The sequence below is a fragment of the Oncorhynchus gorbuscha genome, linkage group LG07 (genome assembly GCF_021184085.1).
Source record: "Oncorhynchus gorbuscha isolate QuinsamMale2020 ecotype Even-year linkage group LG07, OgorEven_v1.0, whole genome shotgun sequence".
Classification (NCBI taxonomy): domain Eukaryota; kingdom Metazoa; phylum Chordata; class Actinopteri; order Salmoniformes; family Salmonidae; genus Oncorhynchus; species Oncorhynchus gorbuscha.
This window is the reverse complement of record NC_060179.1, coordinates 5212021-5232406: the sequence shown is the minus strand read 5'-3', so window position 1 is coordinate 5232406 and position 20386 is coordinate 5212021. Positions and strand designations below refer to the sequence as shown.

The following is a 20386-nucleotide window of genomic DNA, read 5'->3' as shown; positions in this document are numbered from 1 at the left end:
TAACCTCAGGTTTTCACCCCGAGAGTAATGGGCAGGTGGAGCGCGTAAACCAGGATGTGGGCAGGTTTCTGCGGTCCTATTGCCGGGACCGGCCTGGTGAGTGGGCAAGGTATGTTCCCTGGGCTGAACTAGCTCAGAACTCCCTACGCCACTCCTCAACTAACTTGTCCCCTTTTGAGTGTGTGTTAGGTTACCAGCCGGTCCTGGCCCCATTGCATCAGAGCCAGACCGAGGCTCCTGCGGTGGAGGAATGGGTACAGCGCTCCAAGGACACCTGGAAAGCCGTTCAGGACTCACTACGGTTACCTGGATAACGGCAGAAGAGGAGCGCTGACCAGCACCACAGCGAGGCCCCCGTGTTTGCACCGGGGGACAGGGTCTGGCTCTCGACCCGAAACCTGCCCCTCCACCTGCCCTGTCGGAAGCTGGGGCTGCAGTGTGTGGGGCCGTTCAAAGTCCTGAGGAGAATAAACGAGGTGTGTTACAGGTTACAACTTCCTAGGTATTACTGTATTAACCCCTCGTTTCATGTGTCTCTCCTCAGGCCGGTGGTGGCTGGTCCCCTGCAAGAAGGTGAGGTGCCTGAGGTCCCTCCGCCCCCTCTGGACATCGAGGGGTCCCAGGCGTACACAGTTCTGGATTCTGGATTCGAGACGCCGGGTGGGGGGCCTACCTCGTGGACTGGGAAGGGTGCGGTCCGGAGGAGAGGTGCTGGGTTCTGGTTGGGGACATTTTGGACCCTTCTCTCCTGAGAGATTTCCATCCTCGAGGACGGTGGTGGCGCGCTGCGGGGGCCGCGCTTCAGAGGGGGGGTACTGTCACGACTTCCGCCGAAGTTGGCTCTCCTGCCTGTTCGGGAGGTGCTCGGCGGTCGTTGTCACCGTCCTACTAGCTACTACCGATCCCTTTTTCGTTTGTCTGTTGGTTTTGTCTTATTAGTTTCACCTGTGTGTATTTTATCTGCGGCCAACAAGGCAGAGTTCATCTCAGCCTATGCCTCCCTCCAGTCCCTCGACTTCTTGGCACTGACGGAAACATGGATCACCACAGACAACACTGCTACTCCTACTGCTCTCTCTTCGTCCGCCCACGTGTTTTCGCACACCCCGAGAGCTTCTGGTCAGCGGGGTGGTGGCACCGGGATCCTCATCTCTCCCAAGTGGTCATTCTCTCTTTCTCCCCTTACCCATCTGTCTATCGCCTCCTCTGAATTCCATGCTGTCACAGTTACCAGCCCTTTCAAGCTTAACATCCTTATCATTTATCGCCCTCCAGGTTCCCTCGGAGAGTTCATCAATGAGCTTGATGCCTTGATAAGCTCCTTTCCTGAGGACTGCTCACCTCTCACAGTTCTGGGCGACTTTAACCTCCCCACGTCTACCTTTGACTCATTCCTCTCTGCCTCCTTCTTTCCACTCCTCTCCTCTTTTGACCTCACCCTCTCACCTTCCCCCTACTCACAAGGCAGGCAATACGCTCGACCTCATCTTTACTAGATGCTGTTCTTCCACTAACCTCATTGCAACTCCCCTCCATGTCTCCGACCACTACCTTGTATCCTTTTCCCTCTCGCTCTCATCCAACACCTCCCACACTGCCCCTACTCGGATGGTATCGCGCCGTCCCAACCTTCGCTCTCTCTCCCCCGCTACTCTCTCCTCTTCCATCCTATCATCTCTTCCCTCTGCTCAAACCTTCTCCAACCTATCTCCTGATTCTGCCTCCTCAACCCTCCTCTCCTCCCTCTCTGCATCATTTGACTCTCTATGTCCCCTATCCTCCAGGCCGGCTCGGTCCTCCCCTTCCACTCCGTGGCTCGATGACTCATTGCGAGCTCACAGAACAGGGCTCCGGGCAGCCAAGCGGAAATGGAGGAAAACTCGCCTCCCTGCGGACCTGGCATCCTTTCACTCCCTCCTCTCTACATTTTCCTCCTCTGTCTCTGCTGCTAAAGCCACTTTCTACCACTCTAAATTCCAAGCATCTGCCTCTAACCCTGGGAAGCTCTTTGCCACCTTCTCCTCCCTCCTGAATCCTCCTCCCCCTCCCCCTTCCTCCCTCTCTGCAGATGACTTCGTCAACCATTTTGAAAAGAAGGTCGACGACATCCGATCCTCGTTTGCTAAGTCAAACGACACCGCTGGTTCTGCTCACACTGCCCTACCCTGTGCTCTGACCTCTTTCTCCCCTCTCTCTCCAGATGAAATCTCGCGTCTTGTGACGGCCGGCCGCCCAACAACCTGCCCGCTTGACCCTATCCCCCTCTCTTCTCCAGACCATTTCCGGAGACCTTCTCCCTTACCTCACCTCGCTCATCAACTCATCCCTGACCGCTGGCTACGTCCCTTCCGTCTTCAAGAGAGCGAGAGTTGCACCCCTTCTGAAAAAACCTACACTCGATCCCTCCGATGTCAACAATTACAGACCAGTATCCCTTCTTTCTTTTCTCTCCAAAACTCTTGAACGTGCCGTCCTTGGCCAGCTCTCCCGCTATCTCTCTCTGAATGACCTTCTTGATCCAAATCAGTCAGGTTTCAAGACTAGTCATTCAACTGAGACTGCTCTCCTCTGTATCACGGAGGCGCTCCGCACTGCTAAAGCTAACTCTCTCTCCTCTGCTCTCATCCTTCTAGATCTATCGGCTGCCTTCGATACTGTGAACCATCAGATCCTCCTCTCCACCCTCTCCGAGTTGGGCATCTCCGGCGCGGCCCACGCTTGGATTGCGTCCTACCTGACAGGTCGCTCCTACCAGGTGGCGTGGCGAGAATCTGTCTCCTCACCACGCGCTCTCACCACTGGTGTCCCCCAGGGCTCTGTTCTAGGCCCTCTCCTATTCTCGCTATACACCAAGTCACTTGGCTCTGTCATAACCTCACATGGTCTCTCCTATCATTGCTATGCAGACGACACACAATTCATCTTCTCCTTTCCCCCTTCTGATGACCAGGTGGCGAATCGCATCTCTGCATGTCTGGCAGACATATCAGTGTGGATGACGGATCACCACCTCAAGCTGAACCTCGGCAAGACGGAGCTGCTCTTCCTCCCGGGAAGGACTGCCCGTTCCATGATCTCGCCATCACGGTTGACAACTCCATTGTGTCCTCCTCCCAGAGCGCCAAGAACCTTGGCGTGATCCTGGACAACACCCTGTCGTTCTCAACCAACATCAAGGCGGTGGCCCGTTCCTGTAGGTTCATGCTCTACAACATCCGCAGAGTACGACCCTGCCTCACACAGGAAGCGGCGCAGGTCCTAATCCAGGCACTTGTCATCTCCCGTCTGGATTACTGCAACTCGCTGTTGGCTGGGCTCCCTGCCTGTGCCATTAAACCCCTTCAACTCATCCAGAACGCCGCAGCCCGTCTGGTGTTCAACCTTCCCAAGTTCTCTCACGTCACCAAGCTCCTCCGTTCTCTCCACTGGCTTCCAGTTGAAGCTCGCATCCGCTACAAGACCATGGTGCTTGCCTACGGAGCTGTGAGGGGAACGGCACCTCAGTACCTCCAGGCTCTGATCAGGCCCTACACCCAAACAAGGGCACTGCGTTCATCCATCTCTGGCCTGCTCGCCTCCCTACCACTGAGGAAGTACAGCTCCCGCTCAGCCCAGTCAAAACTGTTCGCTGCCTCACGACGCCAGGACAGCGGAGTCAATCACCACCTTCCGGAGACACCTGAAACCCCACCTCTTTAAGGAATACCTAGGATAGGATAAGTAATCCCTCTCACCCCCCCCCCTTTAAGATTTAGATGCACTATTGTAAAGTGACTGTTCCACTCGATGTCATAAGGTGAATGCACCAATTTGTAAGTCGCTCTGGATAAGAGCGTCTGCTAAATGACTTAAATGTAAATGTAAATGTTTTAGCTTGATTAACGTCCTTATATGTAGTAGGTTGTCCCGCCCTTGTTTTGTGCGGGATTGTTTTTGTATTCATGTCATTTGGTTTAGTGTGTAACGGCGTTCGTCTGTTGAAAGAAGAGAGTCGGACCGAAATGCAGCGTGTAGGTTACTCATGACTTTAATGAAAGAATCGCGGTACATGAAATAACTGAATACTAAATACAAAAACAACAGAACGGAACGTGAAACTTATTACAGCCTATCTGGTGACTACAACACAGAGACAGGAACAAACACCCACCAAATACAAAGCGAAACTCAGGCTGCCTAAATACGGTTCCCAATCAGAGACAACGATAAGCACCTGACTCTAATTGAGAATCGCCTCAGGCAGCCAAGCCTAACTAGACACACCCCTAATCAGCCGCGATCCCAAATAATACAAACCCCAATAAGAAACACAACATATAAACCCATGTCACACCCTGGCCAACCCAAACATATAACAAAAACACAAAATACAATGACCAAGGCGTGACACCAGTATTTATATCTCTATATAATCCGTGACAGAGTATTTTATTCTCCGGAGGGAGAAGGAAAGACAGGAGGGAGGAGAGAGGGAGAAGGAAAGACAGGAGGGAGGAGAGAGGGGGAAGGAAAGACAGGAAGGAGGGAGGAGAGAGGGAGAAGGAAAGACAGGAAGGAGGGAGGAGAGAGGGAGGAAGGAAAGACAGGGAGGAGAGGAGAGAGGGAGAAGGAAAGACAGGAGGGAGGAGAGACAGGAGGGAGGAGAAGGAAAGGAAGGAAGGAGGGAGGAGAGAGGGAGAAGGAAAGACAGGAAGGAGAGGGAGAAGGAGACAGGAGGAGGAGAAGGGAGAAGGAAAGACAGGAAGGAGGGAGGAGGAGAGAGGGAGAAGGAGGGAAGGGAGAAGGAAAGGAAGGAGGAGGAGGAGAGAGGGAGAAGGAAAGACAGGAGGGAGGAGAGAGGGAGAAGGAAAGACAGGAGGGAGGAGAGAGGGAGAAGGAAAGACAGGAAGGAGGGAGGAGAGAGGGGAAGGAAAGACAGGAGGGAGGAGGAGGGAGAAGGGAGGAAGGAAAGACAGGAAGGAGGAGAGAGGGAGAGAAGGAAAGACAGGAGGGAGGAGAGAGGGGAAGGAAAGACAGGAGGGAGGAGAGAGGGGAAGGAAAGACAGGAGGGAGGAGAGAGGGAGAAGGAAAGACAGGAGGGAGGAGAGAGGGAGAAGGAAAGACAGGAGGGAGGAGAGAGGGGGAAGGAAAGACAGGAAGGAGGGAGGAGAGGGAGAAGGAAAGACAGGAAGGAGGGAGGAGAGAGGGAGAAGGAAAGACAGGAAGGAGGAGAGAGGGAGAAGGAAAGACAGGAAGGAGGAGAGAGGGAGAAGGAAAGACAGGAGGGAGGAGAGAGGGAGAAGGAAAGACAGGAAGGAGGGAGAAGGAAAGACAGGAAGGAGGGAGGAGAGAGGGAGAAGGAAAGACAGGAAGGAGGAGAGAGGGAGAAGGAAAGACAGGAAGGAGGAGAGAGGGAGAAGGAAAGACAGGAAGGAGGGAGGAGAGAGGGAGAAGGAAAGACAGGAAGGAGGAGAGAGGGAGAAGGAAAGACAGGAAGGAGGAGAGAGGGAGAAGGAAAGACAGGAGGGAGGAGAGAGGGAGAAGGAAAGACAGGAAGGAGGAGAGAGGGAGAGTTGCACCCCTCTTTATTTCTCTTCTATTTTGATCCGTTGTTGAATTATTCAGTCTGTGTGTTGGGTTGTGTTTTTGTACGCTGGAGAATAAACTATCGAATCACTGAAACCTGCTCACTGCGCCTGATTCCACCCACCTTGATAAAACGTGACAATAATGTTGGGTTTTCATTTGAGACATAGTTTTTATTCTTCGCAACAGTTGAAAAGACATTGGCGACTTAGTTTATTTTGTCTACTTTGTTCTGAGGTTATCGGCGGTCAAAGAGAGACAGATAAACCTACTGATTCTGTGTTTAGAGACTTTAACGTTTTGTCTCATGGGCTGTGAATACTTATGTAAATGAGATATTTCTGTATTTCAGGTTAATTTCTAAAAACATGTTTGCACTTTGTCATTATGGAGTATTGTGTCTAGATGGGTAAGAATAGTTAAAACACAACAAAATGTGGAAAAAGTCAAGGGGTGCGAATACTCTCTGAAGGTAGCTGTTCTACGAGTTGTCGTAGGAAGTCGGTACATTACAAGCGTTTTCAAGTGTAACTTTAGTAACAATGGGGTTGGGAAACAGCTACTAAAGATATCATATGGTTCTAGCTATGATCTTAATGCCAACAAGGCTCTGGGAAACAAGCCTCTGGCCAACAAGGCTCTGGGAAACAAGCCTCTGGCCAACAAGGCTCTGGGAAACAAGCCTCTGGCCAACAAGGCTCTGGGAAACAAGCCTCTGGCCAACAAGGCTCTGGGAAACAAGCCTCTGGCCAACAAGGCTCTGGGAAACAAGCCTCTGGCCAACAAGGCTCTGGGAAACAAGGCTCTGGCCAACAAGGCTCTGGGAAACAAGCCTCTGGCCAACAAGGCTCTGGGCCTCTGGCCAACAAGGCTCTGGGAAACAAGCCTCTGGCCAACAAGGCTCTGGGAAACGAGCCTCTGGCCAACAAGGCTCTGGGAAACGAGGCTCTGGCCAACAAGGCTCTGGGAAACGAGCCTCTGGCCAACAAGGCTCTGGGAAACGAGGCCCTGGCCAACAAGGCTCTGGGAAACGAGGCCCTGACCAACATGGCTCTGGGAAACAAGGCCCTGGCCAACAAGGCTCTGGGAAACGAGGCTCTGGCCAACAAGGCTCTGGGAAACAAGGCCCTGGCCAACAAGGCCCTGGCAACGAGGCTCTGGTAAATGAGGCCCTGGCCAACGAGGCTCTGTTAAACGAGGCTCTGGCCAACAAGGCCACATTAATAATAGTCTTCTCCTTCTCATACTGGATCGGGAAGTGAGGAGTGAACACATCATCTCTACCATGACATCACCTAGAGTGTATCCCAAATAGCACCCTATTCCCTATATATAATGCACTACTTTAGACCAGAGCCCTATGGGACCCTATTCCCTATATATAATGCACTACTTTAGACCAGCCCCCTATGTCCCTATATGGGAAGCTGGTGCCACTTGGGCGGTAGTCCCTATAGTGTGTCCTGTGAGACCTCTGGGTGTCTTGCCTCTTCAATATCTAGAGACAGTTGTCATGTGTTTTATGAATTGACTCAATAACCTGCAACATTGACCTTATAGGCACCTGTCGTTCTATAGCTGCTTTTCCCAAACTCGTCCCTCAGGACCTTAAGGTGTAAACATGTATTTTTTTTTGCCCTGGCAGTAGACATATAATATTAAACACTGATGATGTTGATGAATCCCCAGGACAGAGAGGGAAATGGTGTTCTATAGTAGTGTGTTAATTCATATGCTACCGAATGAAAACCCCCTCCATTAAACTGTTTGCCCACTAGACCTGTACATCGTAACAATTTAATGTTATTTTTATTCCATCTTGTATTATTCACTAGCCCAACACCCCCCCGTTTGATAACCGGGTATTAGCGTACAGTACAGTACCTCTCGGAAGGAAATGGGCACCATGGTGACAGCTGTGTTGTTGTCAGGGCCGGTGTAGTCCAGGCTGGGTCTCAGGCTCACTATGAGGTGGGTGAGAGGAAGCAGACCCAGCAGGTACACGGACAGGTTCAGAAGGTGAGCAATGCTCCCGTAGGCCACCCTGGAGTTAGGAAATAGAAGAATCGATGAACACAAAAAAGGAAACCTCCATCACTCTGAAACAGAGCAAGAAAATATTCAGGTAAAAAAAATGTTTTGTGCAACTGTACTCTAATTACTGACCACTTCATAGAAGAATTGTAATACATTCCCATAGGGCCCTGGTTAAAAGTAGTGCACTATGCAGGGAATAGGGTTCCATATGGCCCTGGTTAAAAGTAGTGCACTGTGTAGGGAATAGGTTTACATAGGGCCCTGGTTAAAAGTAGTGCACTATGTAGGGAATAGGGTACCATTTAGGATGCATGCCTAGAACGCTGTGAATACTGACCACTTCATCTCCAGGTATTTCTTGCAGACGGGGTGTGTAAGGAGCTCTATGCGGTTGTTGTTCACCATCGCCTCAGAGAGAGAGAGAGAGAGAGAAGAACAGGTTCTAGTTCACCATCTCATCAGAGAGAGATAACAACAGGTTCTAGTTCACCATCTCCTCAGAGAGAGATAACAACAAGTTCTAGTTCACCATCTCATCAGAGAGAGAGAACAACAGGTTCTAGTTCACCATCTCCTCAGAGAGAGAGAGAGAGAGAGAAGAACAGGTTCTAGTTTACCATCTCCTCAGAGAGAGAGAGAAAGAAGAACAGGTTCTAGTTCACCATCTCCTCAGAGAGAGATAACAGGTTCTAGTTCACCATCTCCTCAGACAGAGAGAACAACAGGTTCTAGTTCACCATCTCATCAGAGAGAGATAACAACAGGTTCTAGTTCACCATCTCATCAGAGAGAGAGAACAACAGGTTCTAGTTCACCATCTCATCAGAGAGAGAGAGAGAAAGAAGAACAGGTTCTAGTTCACCATCTCCTCAGAGAGAGAGAACAACAGGTTCTAGTTCACCATCGAGAGAACAACATGTTCTAGTTCACCATCTCCTCAGAGAGAGAGAACAACAGGTTCTAGTTCACCATCTCCTCAGAGAGAGATAACAACAGGTTCTAGTTCACCATCTCCTCAGAGAGAGAGAGAGAAAGAAGAACAGGTTCTAGTTCACCAACCCCTCAGAGAGAGAGAGAACAACAGGTTCTAGTTCACCAACTCCTCAGAGAGAGAGAGAACAACAGGTTCTAGTTCACCAACTCCTCAGAGAGAGAGAGAACAAAAGGTTCTTGTTCACCATCTCATCAGAGAGAGAGAGAGAGAGAGAACAACAAGTTCTAGTTCACCATCTCATCAGAGAGAGAGAGAGAAAGAAGAACAGGTTCTAGTTCACCATCTCATCAGAGAGAGAGAAGAACAGGTTCTAGTTCACCATCTCATCAGAGAGAGAACAACAGGTTCTAGTTCACCATCTCATCAGAGAGAGAGAACAACAGGTTCTAGTTCACCATCTCCTCAGAGAGAGAGAGAGAAAGAAGAACAGGTTCTAGTTCACCATCTCCTCAGAGAGAGAGAGAGAGAACAACAAGTTCTAGTTCACCATCTCATCAGAGAGAGAGAGAGAGAAAGAAGAACAGGTTCTAGTTCACCATCTCATCAGAGAGAGAGAAGAACAGGTTCTAGTTCACCATCTCATCAGAGAGAGAGAACAACAGGTTCTAGTTCACCATCTCATCAGAGAGAGAGAACAACAGGTTCTAGTTCACCATCTCATCAGAGAGAGAGAACAACAGGTTCTAGTTCACCATCTCATCATAGAGAGATAACAACAGGTTCTAGTTCACCATCTCCTCAGAGAGAGATAACAACAGGTTCTAGTTCACCATCTCATAGAGAGAGAACAACAGGTTCTAGTTCACCATCTCCTCAGAGAGAGATAAGAACAGGTTCTAGTTCACCATCTCTCAGAGAGAGAGAAGAACAGGTTCTAGTTCACCATCTCCTCAGAGAGAGAGAACAGGTTCTAGTTCACCATCTCCTCATAGAGAGATAACAACAGGTTCTAGTTCACCATCTCCTCAGAGAGAGATAACAACAGGTTCTAGTTCACCATCTCATCAGAGAGAGAGAACAACAGGTTCTAGTTCACCATCTCCTCAGAGAGAGAAAGAGGAACAGGTTCTAGTTCACCATCTCCTCAGAGAGAGAACAGGTTCTAGTTCATCATCTCCTCAGAGAGAGATAACAACAGGTTCTAGTTCACCATCTCATCAGAGAGAGATAACAACAGGTTCTAGTTCACCATCTCATCAGAGAGAGAGAACAACAGGTTCTAGTTCACCATCTCATCAGAGAGAGAGAACAACAGGTTCTAGTTCACCATCTCAGAGAGAGAGAGAGAAAGAAGAACAGGTTCTAGTTCACCATCTCATCAGAGAGAGAGAACAACAGGTTCTAGTTCACCATCTCATCAGAGAGAGAGAACAACAGGTTCTAGTTCACCATCTCCTCATAGAGAGATAACAACAGGTTCTAGTTCACCATCTCATCAGAGAGAGAGAACAACAGGTTCTAGTTCACCATCTCCTCAGAGAGAGAGAGAGAGAAAGAAGAACAGGTTCTAGTTCACCATCTCCTCAGAGAGAGAGAGAGAAAGAAGAACAGGTTCTAGTTCACCATCTCCTCAGAGAGAGAGAGAACAACAGGTTCTAGTTCACCGTCTCCTCAGAGAGAGAGAACAGCAGGTTTAGTTCACCTTCCAGAACCCTGGTGATCTTGATGCCCAGAACCCCGGTGAGCCTTAGAAAGCTAAGGAGAGAGTATTGTACTGGTATTGGAACTACTTACATTCAGAGCGGCGAGGGGCTGGACCTTCAGGCTTTCGTCAGTCTTTGCGTGTTTCTTTAGTGCTATCGGTGCCTGAAGCCACTGGAAATTGTACTCAATCTACACAATAGAAAGAACAACAACATTTGTAATTGTATGAAAAAGTGAGAGCAAATAAGTCTATCCTTTGCTATAGTTATACAGTTTTAAGTGTGTAGGGTAGTGTTGCGTTCCCTCTTCATAGAGGTGTGCGTAACAGGTAGCGTGTGTAGATAGCTTAGCGTTCCCTCTTCATAGAGGCGTGAATAACAGGTAGCGTGTGTAGGGTAGCGTTCCCTCTTCATAGAGGCGTGAATAACAGGTAGCGTGTGTAGGGTAGCGTAGCGTTCCCTCTTCATAGAGGCGTGAATAACAGGTAGCCTGTGTAGGGTAGCGTGTGCGTAACAGGTAGCGTGTGTAGGGTAGCATAGCGTTCCCTCTTCATAGAGGCGTTAATAACAGGTAGCGTGTGTAGGGTAGCATAGCGTTCCCTCTTCATAGATGCGTGAATAACAGGTAGCGTGTGTAGGGTAGCATAGCGTTCCCTCTTCATAGAGGCGTAAGTAACAGGTAGCATGTGTAGGGTAGCGTAGCGTTCCCTCTTCATAGAGGCTTGAATAACAGGTAGCATGTGTAGGGTAACGTAGCGTTCCCTCTTCATAGAGGCGTGCGTAACAGGTAGTGTGTGTAGGGTGGCGTTCCCTCTTCATAGAGGCGTGAGTAACAGGTAGCGTGTGTAGGGTAGGGTGTGTGTAACAGGTAGCGTGTGTAGGGTAGCGTAGCGTTCCCTCTTCATAGAGCGCAGGTGAATAACAGGTAGCGTGTGTAGGGTAGCATAGCGTTCCCTCTTCATAGAGGCGTTAATAACAGGTAGCGTGTGTAGGGTGGCGTTCCCTCTTCATAGAGGCGTGAGTAACAGGTAGCGTGTGTAGGGTAGGGTGTGCGTAACAGGTAGCATAACAGGTTCCCTCTTCATAGAGGCTTGAATAACAGGTAGCGTGTGTAGGGTAGCGTAGCGTTCCCTCTTCATAGAGGCGTGCGTAACAGGTAGCGTGTGTAGGGTGGCGTTCCCTCTTCATAGAGGCGTGCGTAACAAGTAGCGTGTGTAGGGTGGCCTTCCATCTTCATAGCTGCATGCATAACAGGTAGCGTGTGTAGGGTAGCGTTCCCTCTTCATAGAGGCGTGTGTAACAGGTAGCGTGTGTAGGGTGGCGTAGCGTTCCCTCTTCATAGAGGCGTGCGTAACAGGTAGCGTGTGTAGGGTGGCGTAGCGTTCCCTCTTCATAGAGGTGTGCGTAACAGGTAGCGTGTGTAGGGTGGCGTAGCGTTCCCTCTTCATAGAGGCGTGCGTAACAGGTAGCGTCTGTAGGGTAGCGTAGCGTTCCCTCTTCATAGAGGCATGCGTAACAGGTAGCGTGTGTAGGGTGGCGTTCCCTCTTCATAGAGGCATGCGTAACAAGTAGCGTGTGTAGGGTGGCGTTCCCTCTTCATAGAGGCGTGAGTAACAGGTAGCGTGTGTAGGCTAGGATGTGCGTAACAGGTATCATGTGTAGGGTAGCGTAGCGTTCCCTCTTCATAGAGGCTTGAATAACAGGTAGCGTGTGTAGGGTGGCGTAGCGTTCCCTCTTCATAGAGGTGTGCGTAACAGGTAGCGGTGTAGGGTGGCGTAGCGTTCCCTCTTCATAGAGGTGTGCGTAACAGGTAGCGTCTGTAGCGTAGCGTAGCGTTCCCTCTTCATAGAGGTGTGCGTAACAGGTGGCGTGTGTAGGGTGGCGTAGCGTTCCCTCTTCATAGAGGTGTGCGTAACAGGTAGCGTCTGTAGCGTAGCGTAGCGTTCCCTCTTCATAGAGGCTTGAATAACAGGTAGCGTGTGTAGGGTGGCGTAGCGTTCCCTCTTCATAGAGGCGTGCGTAACAGGTAGCGTGTGTAGGGTGGCGTTCCCTCTTCATAGAGGCGTGTGTAACAGGTAGCGTGTGTAGGGTAGCGTTCCCTCTTCATAGAGGCGTGAATAACAGGTAGCGTGTGTAGCGTAGCATTCCCTCTTCATAGAGGCGTGAATAACAGGTAGCGTGTGTAGGGTGGCGTTCCCTCTTCATAGAGGCGTGCGTAACAGGTAGCGTGTGTAGGGTGGCGTAGCGTTCCCTCTTCATAGAGGCGTGCGTAACAGGTAGCGTGTGTAGGATGGCGTTCCCTCTTCATAGAGGCGTGAATAACAGGTAGCGTGTGTAGGGTGGCGTTCCCTCTTCATAGAGGCGTGCGTAACAGGTAGCGTGTGTAGGGTGGCGTTCCCTCTTCATAGAGGCGTGAATAACAGGTAGCGTGTGTAGGGTGGCGTTCCCTCTTCATAGAGGCGTCTTCATAGCGTGGCGTGGCGTTCCCTCTTCACAGGTAGCGTGGTAGCGTGTGTAGGGTGGCGTTCCCTCTTCATAGAGGCGTGAATAACAGGTAGCGTGTGTAGGGTGGCGTTGCGTGGCAGCGACACTAAGACTTAACGTTTCACAATTAAAGACACACAATATAATTTACACACGTGATAGTCAGGACTGTTGTCGTCATCCTTTGACTCTCTGATGCAGCAGTCCAGTAGGTGCTGAGCAAGTTACAAGGAGATAACAGGGGACATTATCATCTGTTTAATCACCGTTGGTTAGCGTTGCAAAATTACATAAACTTTCCTGCTTAATCCCTCCTGACTTAAATCCCTCCTCACTTAAATCCCTCCTCACTTAAATCCCTCCTCACTTAAATCCCTCCTGACTTAAATCCCTCCTGACTTAAATCCCTCCTCACTTAAATCCCTCCTGACTTAATTCCCTCCTGACTTAATTCCCTCCTGACTTAATTCCCTCCTGACTTAATTCCCTCCTGACTTAATTCCCTCCTGACTTAATTCCCTCCTGATTTTGACTTTGGAAACTTCCAACTGGGATTTCATGGAAAACAGGGAATTTTAGGAAAGTTTCTGGAATTTTGCAACGCTGCAAACTTTTCCTACAGATTTGTTTATAAAGTCAAAGCATATCATCAAACAACGTTGTTTTAATCGAGTCAGTTGACTGAGAACCAAAGATGACTACAGACCGTAGGCATATCCAGTGTTTACACTGGTTCATTGCTGCATGTTGCCATCATTTTGCAATAATATACTCTATTGGAATTGTTCAGGTGTGTGAGGGCAAACCTTGCAAGACTCTGGCAGCAAGTCAACCAGTTCCAACACTGGACAACGTTGGCCAGCATCATGTTTGAACGTCCTCAGGGTGTCACTAAACCTGCAATTAAAAAAACAAACAAACTATGCATGGTCACAGCACTGTGCTAATCCGGAAGGAACCAAGAACATTTACAAGTCTTTGAAAGTATCTAGATTTACAGGGCCCAGAGTTGTTCCTGTCCTGATGGCCTGACCTAGTCAGGACACAAAAGGGTTAGGGACCGACTGAACTGGGGTTGTAAAATTCCAGTAAATCTGTAGGTGTTCCAGAAATGTTGGTTGGAGGACTATAGATTACCTGCTTACTCCCTCCTAATTCCAGGAAACTGCTAACCAGTTCCTGTTGATGATGACCTGAACCTAACCCTCTGGAATGTTCCAACCAGGAACCAAAACCTAGGGGATTTGGGCAATTTTGCAACCCTCAGCCCACATGACTGATCAAACCTGTCACTGTCAATAATGGCATTGACCACATCCTTCCTCCTGTGTTGCAGTGCTTCGTGAAAGAAGGAGGCGTGGCTCTTGTTGAGGCTGATCTCCGCCCCTCTCTGCAGCAACAGTCTCACTGCAGCTACTTGTCCCTCCCTGGCTGCCACGTGCAGTGCTGTGTTCTGATCAGAACAACAACACAAGATTTGTGAATTCACATCGTCACCTAATCAACACATCTCGAGGAACGTTTAATGATTCCTTCATTCATTGAGAAGTCTCTGCAGAATAAAAACATTTCAAAATAAATAATCTTGCTTCCAACAGGGGTGATGATTGCTGTTAGAATGTCTAGCTAGGCTAAATGTCATGCTGTTAGAATGTCTAGCTAGGCTAAATGTCATGCTGTTAGAATGTCTAGCTAGGCTAAATGTCATGCTGTTAGAATGTCTAGCTAGGCTAAATGTCATGCTGTTAGAATGTCTAGCTAGGCTAAATGTCATGCTGTTAGAATGTCTAGATAGGCTAAATGTCATGCTGTTAGAATGTCTAGATAGGCTAAATGTCATGCTGTTAGAATGTCTAGATAGGCTAAATGTCATGCTGTTAGAATGTCTAGATAGGCTAAATGTCATGCTGTTAGAATGTCTAGCTAGGCTAAATGTCATGCTGTTAGAATGTCTAGCTAGGCTAAATGTCATGCTGTTAGAATGTCTAGCTAGGCTAAATGTCATGCTGTTAGAATGTCTTAGCTAAATGTCATGCTGTTAGAATGTCTAGATAGGCTAAATGTCATGCTGTTAGAATGTCTAGCTAGGCTAAATGTCATGCTGTTTAGAATGTTATTCAAATGCTGTTAGAATGCTAGCTAGGAAATGTCATGCTGTTAGAATGTCTGAACTTAGGCTAAATGTCATGCTGTTAGAATGTCTAGCTAGGCTAAATGTCATGCTGTTAGAATGAAAGGCTAAATGTCATGTTGTTGAATGTTATTCACAGGTTGTCAGAATAGAAATGTCATTGTGTATCCGAAACTGATATGTCCTGAACTTAGAGAAAGACAGAATGAAACGTAAAGGTTGTCTGAATGAAACGTAAAGGTTGTCTGAATGAAACGTAAAGGTTGTCTGAATGAAACGTAAATGTTGTCTGAATGAAACGTAAAGGTTGTCTGAATGAAACGTAAAGGTTGTCTGAATGAAACGTAAAGGTTGTCTGAATGAAACGTAAAGGTTGTCTGAATGAAACGTAAAGGTTGTCTGAATGAAACGTAAAGGTTGTCTGAATGAAACGTAAAGGTTGTGTCATGACGGAGGGAGGGAGCAGGGCAGTTTAATGACTCATAAATTCCTTGCAGAGCCTCTTGTCTCCCTGACCATGCAGTATGGGAGGTGAGAGAGTCACAGTAGAACTCACCCGCCAAATACTCCTACCTCCCCGAATGGAGAATTAAACGTAAAGGTTGTCTGATTGAAACGTAAATGTTGTCTGATTGAAACGTAAAGGTTGTCTGAATGAAACGTAAAGGTTGTCTGAATGAAACATAAAGGTTGTCTGATTAGGTAACCGATTTGATAAAATAGCTTGTCATCACAAAGATGTCAGAGACAGAAACAAGATGTCAGAGACACGACAGTGGTCTGAATAAAACAAAGGTTGTCCGAACCCCATCCTCATCCAGCTTGTCCAGTAGTTTGATGTTGGTGCCCAGGACGATCTTCATGGTCTGGGTGTATCCTTCTGCCGCCGCATGGTGTAAACAAGTCCACCCTTTGTAATCACTAAGGAAGACAGAGACGAGACAGAATACACCAGTGACAATAACACACCGTTACATTCTCCATGTAGGGTTGAAAAATGAGGCTACATTTCCCAGAATTCCCAGTTGAAGAATCCCGGGTTACCTATATATTCCCACCTGCTTCTAGTAATATTCTATCCGGGATTTTTCAGGGGCTTTTAGGACATTTACAGAAATGTTGGTGATCCTAATCCTACGTCAATATTTACAGATTGTTGCAAACCTTTAAAAACAAAATCTGTGCCACTGCCTTCCTCACTGTGAACAGCCTAGTCATGTACAGACGTGTGTTAGTGCACCTGTGAAAGAGAGCTCCTTTACGAAGCAGCAGCTCCACCACTTTGGCGTGTCCACCTCGAGAGGCCAGGTGTAGGGGAGTCAAGCCTCTATCATCCCCCTCGTTCAGCAGGCGGGACTCTGTGATGGTCTCCAGCAGACGTTGGCAGGTGTTAATACGACCATACCTGATGAGAAGAGAGTTAGAGTTATACCTGGTGTTAATATGAACATTTCTGATGAAAGGAGAGTTAGGGGGTGTGTGTGTGTGTGTGTGTGGGTGTGTGTGTGTGTGTGTGTGTGTGTGTGTGTGTGTGTGTGTGTGTGTGTGTGTGTGTGTGTGTGTGAGAGAGAGTGGGATGAGGGGGAGGAAAAAATATACAGTATTGGTCAAAAGTTTGTACACATTTTTGCATCTGCGCTCCTAGAGTGTGCAACTCTCTTATTTTATATTCAAATTTAAAAGTTTGGTCACACCTACTTATTTCAAGGTTTATCTTAACATTTTCTATTTTCTACATTGTATAATAATAGTGAAGAAATCAAAACTATGAAATAACACATATGGAATCATGTAGTAACCAATTACATGTTGTGTATTTAACCCTCTGTTCCCCCTCACTGTCGTTGTCGGTGATAGTTTGTTTGTAAGCTATGTGCCAGATATGTTCTGGTGTGCGACGGGTTTTGTACCCACTTGTATTATTTTGTATATTTTGGTTTTCTGAGTTTTGAGCACTTATTAAAACGGCTCCGTTTTATACCGAGTTCGATCTCCTGTGCCTGACTTCCCTGCCTCCAACACGCACCCTTACAACTATTTATATTTTTGACAACCTTTACTTCACCACAGTCCTAAAGAAAATATTGAACTTTTTACTCCATATATTTTCCCTGACAACCTATAGTACTCATTGCATTTTCAATGTCTTGCAGGACAGGAAGATTGTCAAATTGTCAAATTCATGCACTTATCAAGAGAACACAAAGTCATGTCTACTGCCTCTGGTCTGGCGGACTCATTAAACACAAATGCATATTTTGTAAATAATGTCTGAGAATTGGAGTGAAAATGAAAATGTGGCACTGACTTCTGGAATGGATTGATGTCTCGGCAATGCATCCACCACTGGCCTAACACCACTAGATCTAACACCACTAGATCTAACACCACTAGATCTAACACCACTAGATCTAACACCACTAGATCTAACACCACTAGATCTAACACCACTAGATCTAACACCACTAGACCTAACACCACTAGATCTAACACCACTAGATCTAACATCACTAGATCTAACACCACTAGATCTAACACCACTATATCTAACACCACTAGATCTAACATCACTAGATCTAACACCACTAGACCTAACACCACTAGATCTAACACTACTAGACCTAACACTACTATACCTAACACCACTAGACCTAACACCACTAGATCTAACACCACTAGATCTAACACCACTAGATCTAACACCACTCACTGGGCAGCGAAGTGCAGGGCAGACTTCTTGTACATAACACCACTAGACCTAACACCACTAGATCTAACACCACTAGACCTAACACCACTAGACCTAACACCACTAGACCTAACACCACTAGATCTAACACCACTAGACCTAACACCACTAGATCTAACACCACTAGATCTAACACCACTAGACCTAACACCACTAGATCTAACACCACTAGACCTAACACTACTAGACCTAACACCACTATATCTAACACCACTAGATCTAACACCACTAGACCTAACACCACTAGACCTAACCCCACTCACTGGGCAGCGAAGTGCAGGGCTGACTTCTTGTCCTTGGACTTGCGGTCCAGAGAGACCTGTAGAACCAGGATGTTCTTGACCGATTCGTGGATACCCAGTCTGCAGGCGTAGTGGAGAGGAGTACAGCCCTCGTTGTCTTCAGTACTCAACAGATCCATCATGCTGCTGTGCTGTAGGGGGCAGGACACACACACGTAAGTAAACAGATATGTACACACACGGCACACACACACACTACAACCGTGACTTCCTGAGAGCAGATAGACAGACAGACTGTCCCACCCAAAAGGTCAACTAAAGACCTTTAAGTCTGATTCATTCTGTCTCGGCCAGTACTGTAGCTAAAGTAGGCAACAGCTGAAGGCTGAGGCATTTGGCAAACCTCTAAATGCTTTTATTAAACTATCACAGAGAGTAATCCAACGTCATTTGATACTAGAAACAGACAGAGAGAACATTTAGTTTTCTTTAACAATAGGCAGTGTATATTCAGCTGGCAGAAAAGGATTGTCAGCAGAAGGCATTATGCTTCCCATTCTTCTCTACAGATCCTCTCAAGCTCTATCAGGTCGGCTGGGGAGCGTCGCTGCACAGCTACAGTTGTAAGAAAAAGTTTGTGTTGGTTTAGTCAGATTGTGTTAGTCCAATACTGTAAATTAGATGAAGATCAGACCACATATTATGAGTGATCAATGCAGAAATCCAGGTTATTCCAAAGGGTTCACAAACTTTTCTTGCACCTGTATTTTGAGGTCTCTCCAGAGATGTTCGATCTGGTTCAAGTCCGGGCTCTGGCTGGGCCACTCGAGGACATTCAGAGACATTTAGAGTTCTGAAGCGGCTCCGGCTTATGTCTTCGTTGTGTGATTATGGTCATTGTCCTGTTGGAAGGCGAACCTTCAACCCAGTCTGAGGTTCTCAGCACTCTGGAGCAGGTTTTCATCAAGGGTCTCTCTGTACTTTGCTCCGTTCATCTTTCCCTCGATCTTGACTTGTCTCCCAGTCCCTGCCGCTGAAAAACATCCCACCACATGATGCTGCCGTCACGATGCTTCACCGTAGGCGGCCAGCTCTAGGAAGAGTCTTGGTGGTTCCAAACTTCTTCAATTTAAGAATGATGGAGGCCGCTGTGTTCTTGGGGACCTTCAATGCTGCAGAAATGTTTTGGTACCCTTCCCAGGGTCTGTGCTTAGACACAATCCTGTCTCGGAGCTCTACGGACAATTCCTTCGACCTCGTGGCTTGGTTTTTGCTCTGACCTGCACTGTCAACTGTGGGACCTTATATAGACAGGTGTGTGCCTTTCCAAATCATGTCTAATTGAATTTACCACAGGTGACTCCAAGTTGTAGAAAGAGTTCAAGGATGGTCTATGGAAACAGAATGCACCTGAGCTCAATTTCGAGTCTCATAGCAAAGGGTCTGAATTCTTATGCAAATGAGGTATTTGTGTGTTTTTTTTTTTTTTTTTTGTTAACGTCTCTAAAAACCTTTTGTTGCTTTGACATTATGAGGTATTGTGATGTCAGGATGATGTATTGTGATGTCATTATGGGGTATTGTGATGTCAGGATGATGTATTGTGATGTCATTATGAGGTATTGTGATGTCATTATGATGTATTGTGATGTCATTATGAGGTATTGTGATGTCATTATGGGGTATTGTGTGTAGATTGATGAAGACTTTTTAAAATCCATTTTAGAATAAGGCTGTAATGTAAAAAAAATTGGGAAAAGTCAAGGGTCTGAATAATTTCCGAATACACTACATATGTTAAGGTGTCAAGGCATAATAACTAACAGGTTATAGAGCAAGCAAAGCAATTATCACAACACATAGGTTGTTATATGGCTTTTTACCCCTGGCTTCACTTCCTCTGTGGTTTTACCAATGCACCGCTACTGCACCGTACTAAAGTAGTACTGCACAAAATGTGGGAAAGCAATACTCTTTTGTCCAGTAAACAAAGTGTTATGTTTTTGGAAAATCTAGTACAAGCCATGAGTACCACATGAGTACCACATGAGTACAAGCCACTGAGTACCACTCTCCATCTTTTCAAGCATAGTGGTGGCTGCTTCACGTTATGGGTATGCTTGTAATCGTTAACAAGTTTTAGTGATGGCTGCATCACGTTATGGGTATGCTTGTAATCATTAACAAGTTTTAGTGGTGGCTGCATCACGTTATGGGTATGCTTGTAATCGTTAACAAGTTTTAGTGGTGGCTGCATCACGTTATGGGTATGCTTGTAATCGTTAACAAGTTTTAGTGGTGGCTGCATCACGTTATGGGTATGCTTGTAATCGTTAACACGTTTTAGTGGTGGCTGCATCACGTTATGGGTATGCTTTATCGTTAGTTTTAGTGGTGGCTGCATCACAAGCTTTTTAACAAGTTTTAGTTGTGGCTGCTTCACTTTATGGGTATGCTTGTAATCGATAACAAGTTTTAGTGGTGGCTGCATCACGTTATGTGTATGCTTGTAATCGTTAACCAGTTTTAGTGGTGGCTGCT

At 47.2% G+C, this 20386-nt stretch overlaps 1 protein-coding gene across 1 annotated transcript in view; it reads right to left on the bottom strand.

Annotated features, from left to right (window-relative positions):
• The window catches only part of LOC124039450 (transient receptor potential cation channel subfamily A member 1-like), a 102663-nt gene that overhangs the window by 27949 nt on the left and 54328 nt on the right, over window positions 1-20386 (bottom strand). The window contains exons 12-20 of the mRNA XM_046355419.1: window positions 17867-18036; window positions 16095-16259; window positions 15661-15775; window positions 14010-14176; window positions 13530-13620; window positions 12879-12938; window positions 10331-10429; window positions 7940-8010; window positions 7450-7609 (exon numbers count right to left, since the gene is read on the bottom strand). Of these exons, the coding sequence (XP_046211375.1) occupies window positions 7450-7609; window positions 7940-8010; window positions 10331-10429; window positions 12879-12938; window positions 13530-13620; window positions 14010-14176; window positions 15661-15775; window positions 16095-16259; window positions 17867-18036 (1098 nt within the window). The remainder of the gene's footprint in view (window positions 1-7449; window positions 7610-7939; window positions 8011-10330; window positions 10430-12878; window positions 12939-13529; window positions 13621-14009; window positions 14177-15660; window positions 15776-16094; window positions 16260-17866; window positions 18037-20386) is intronic.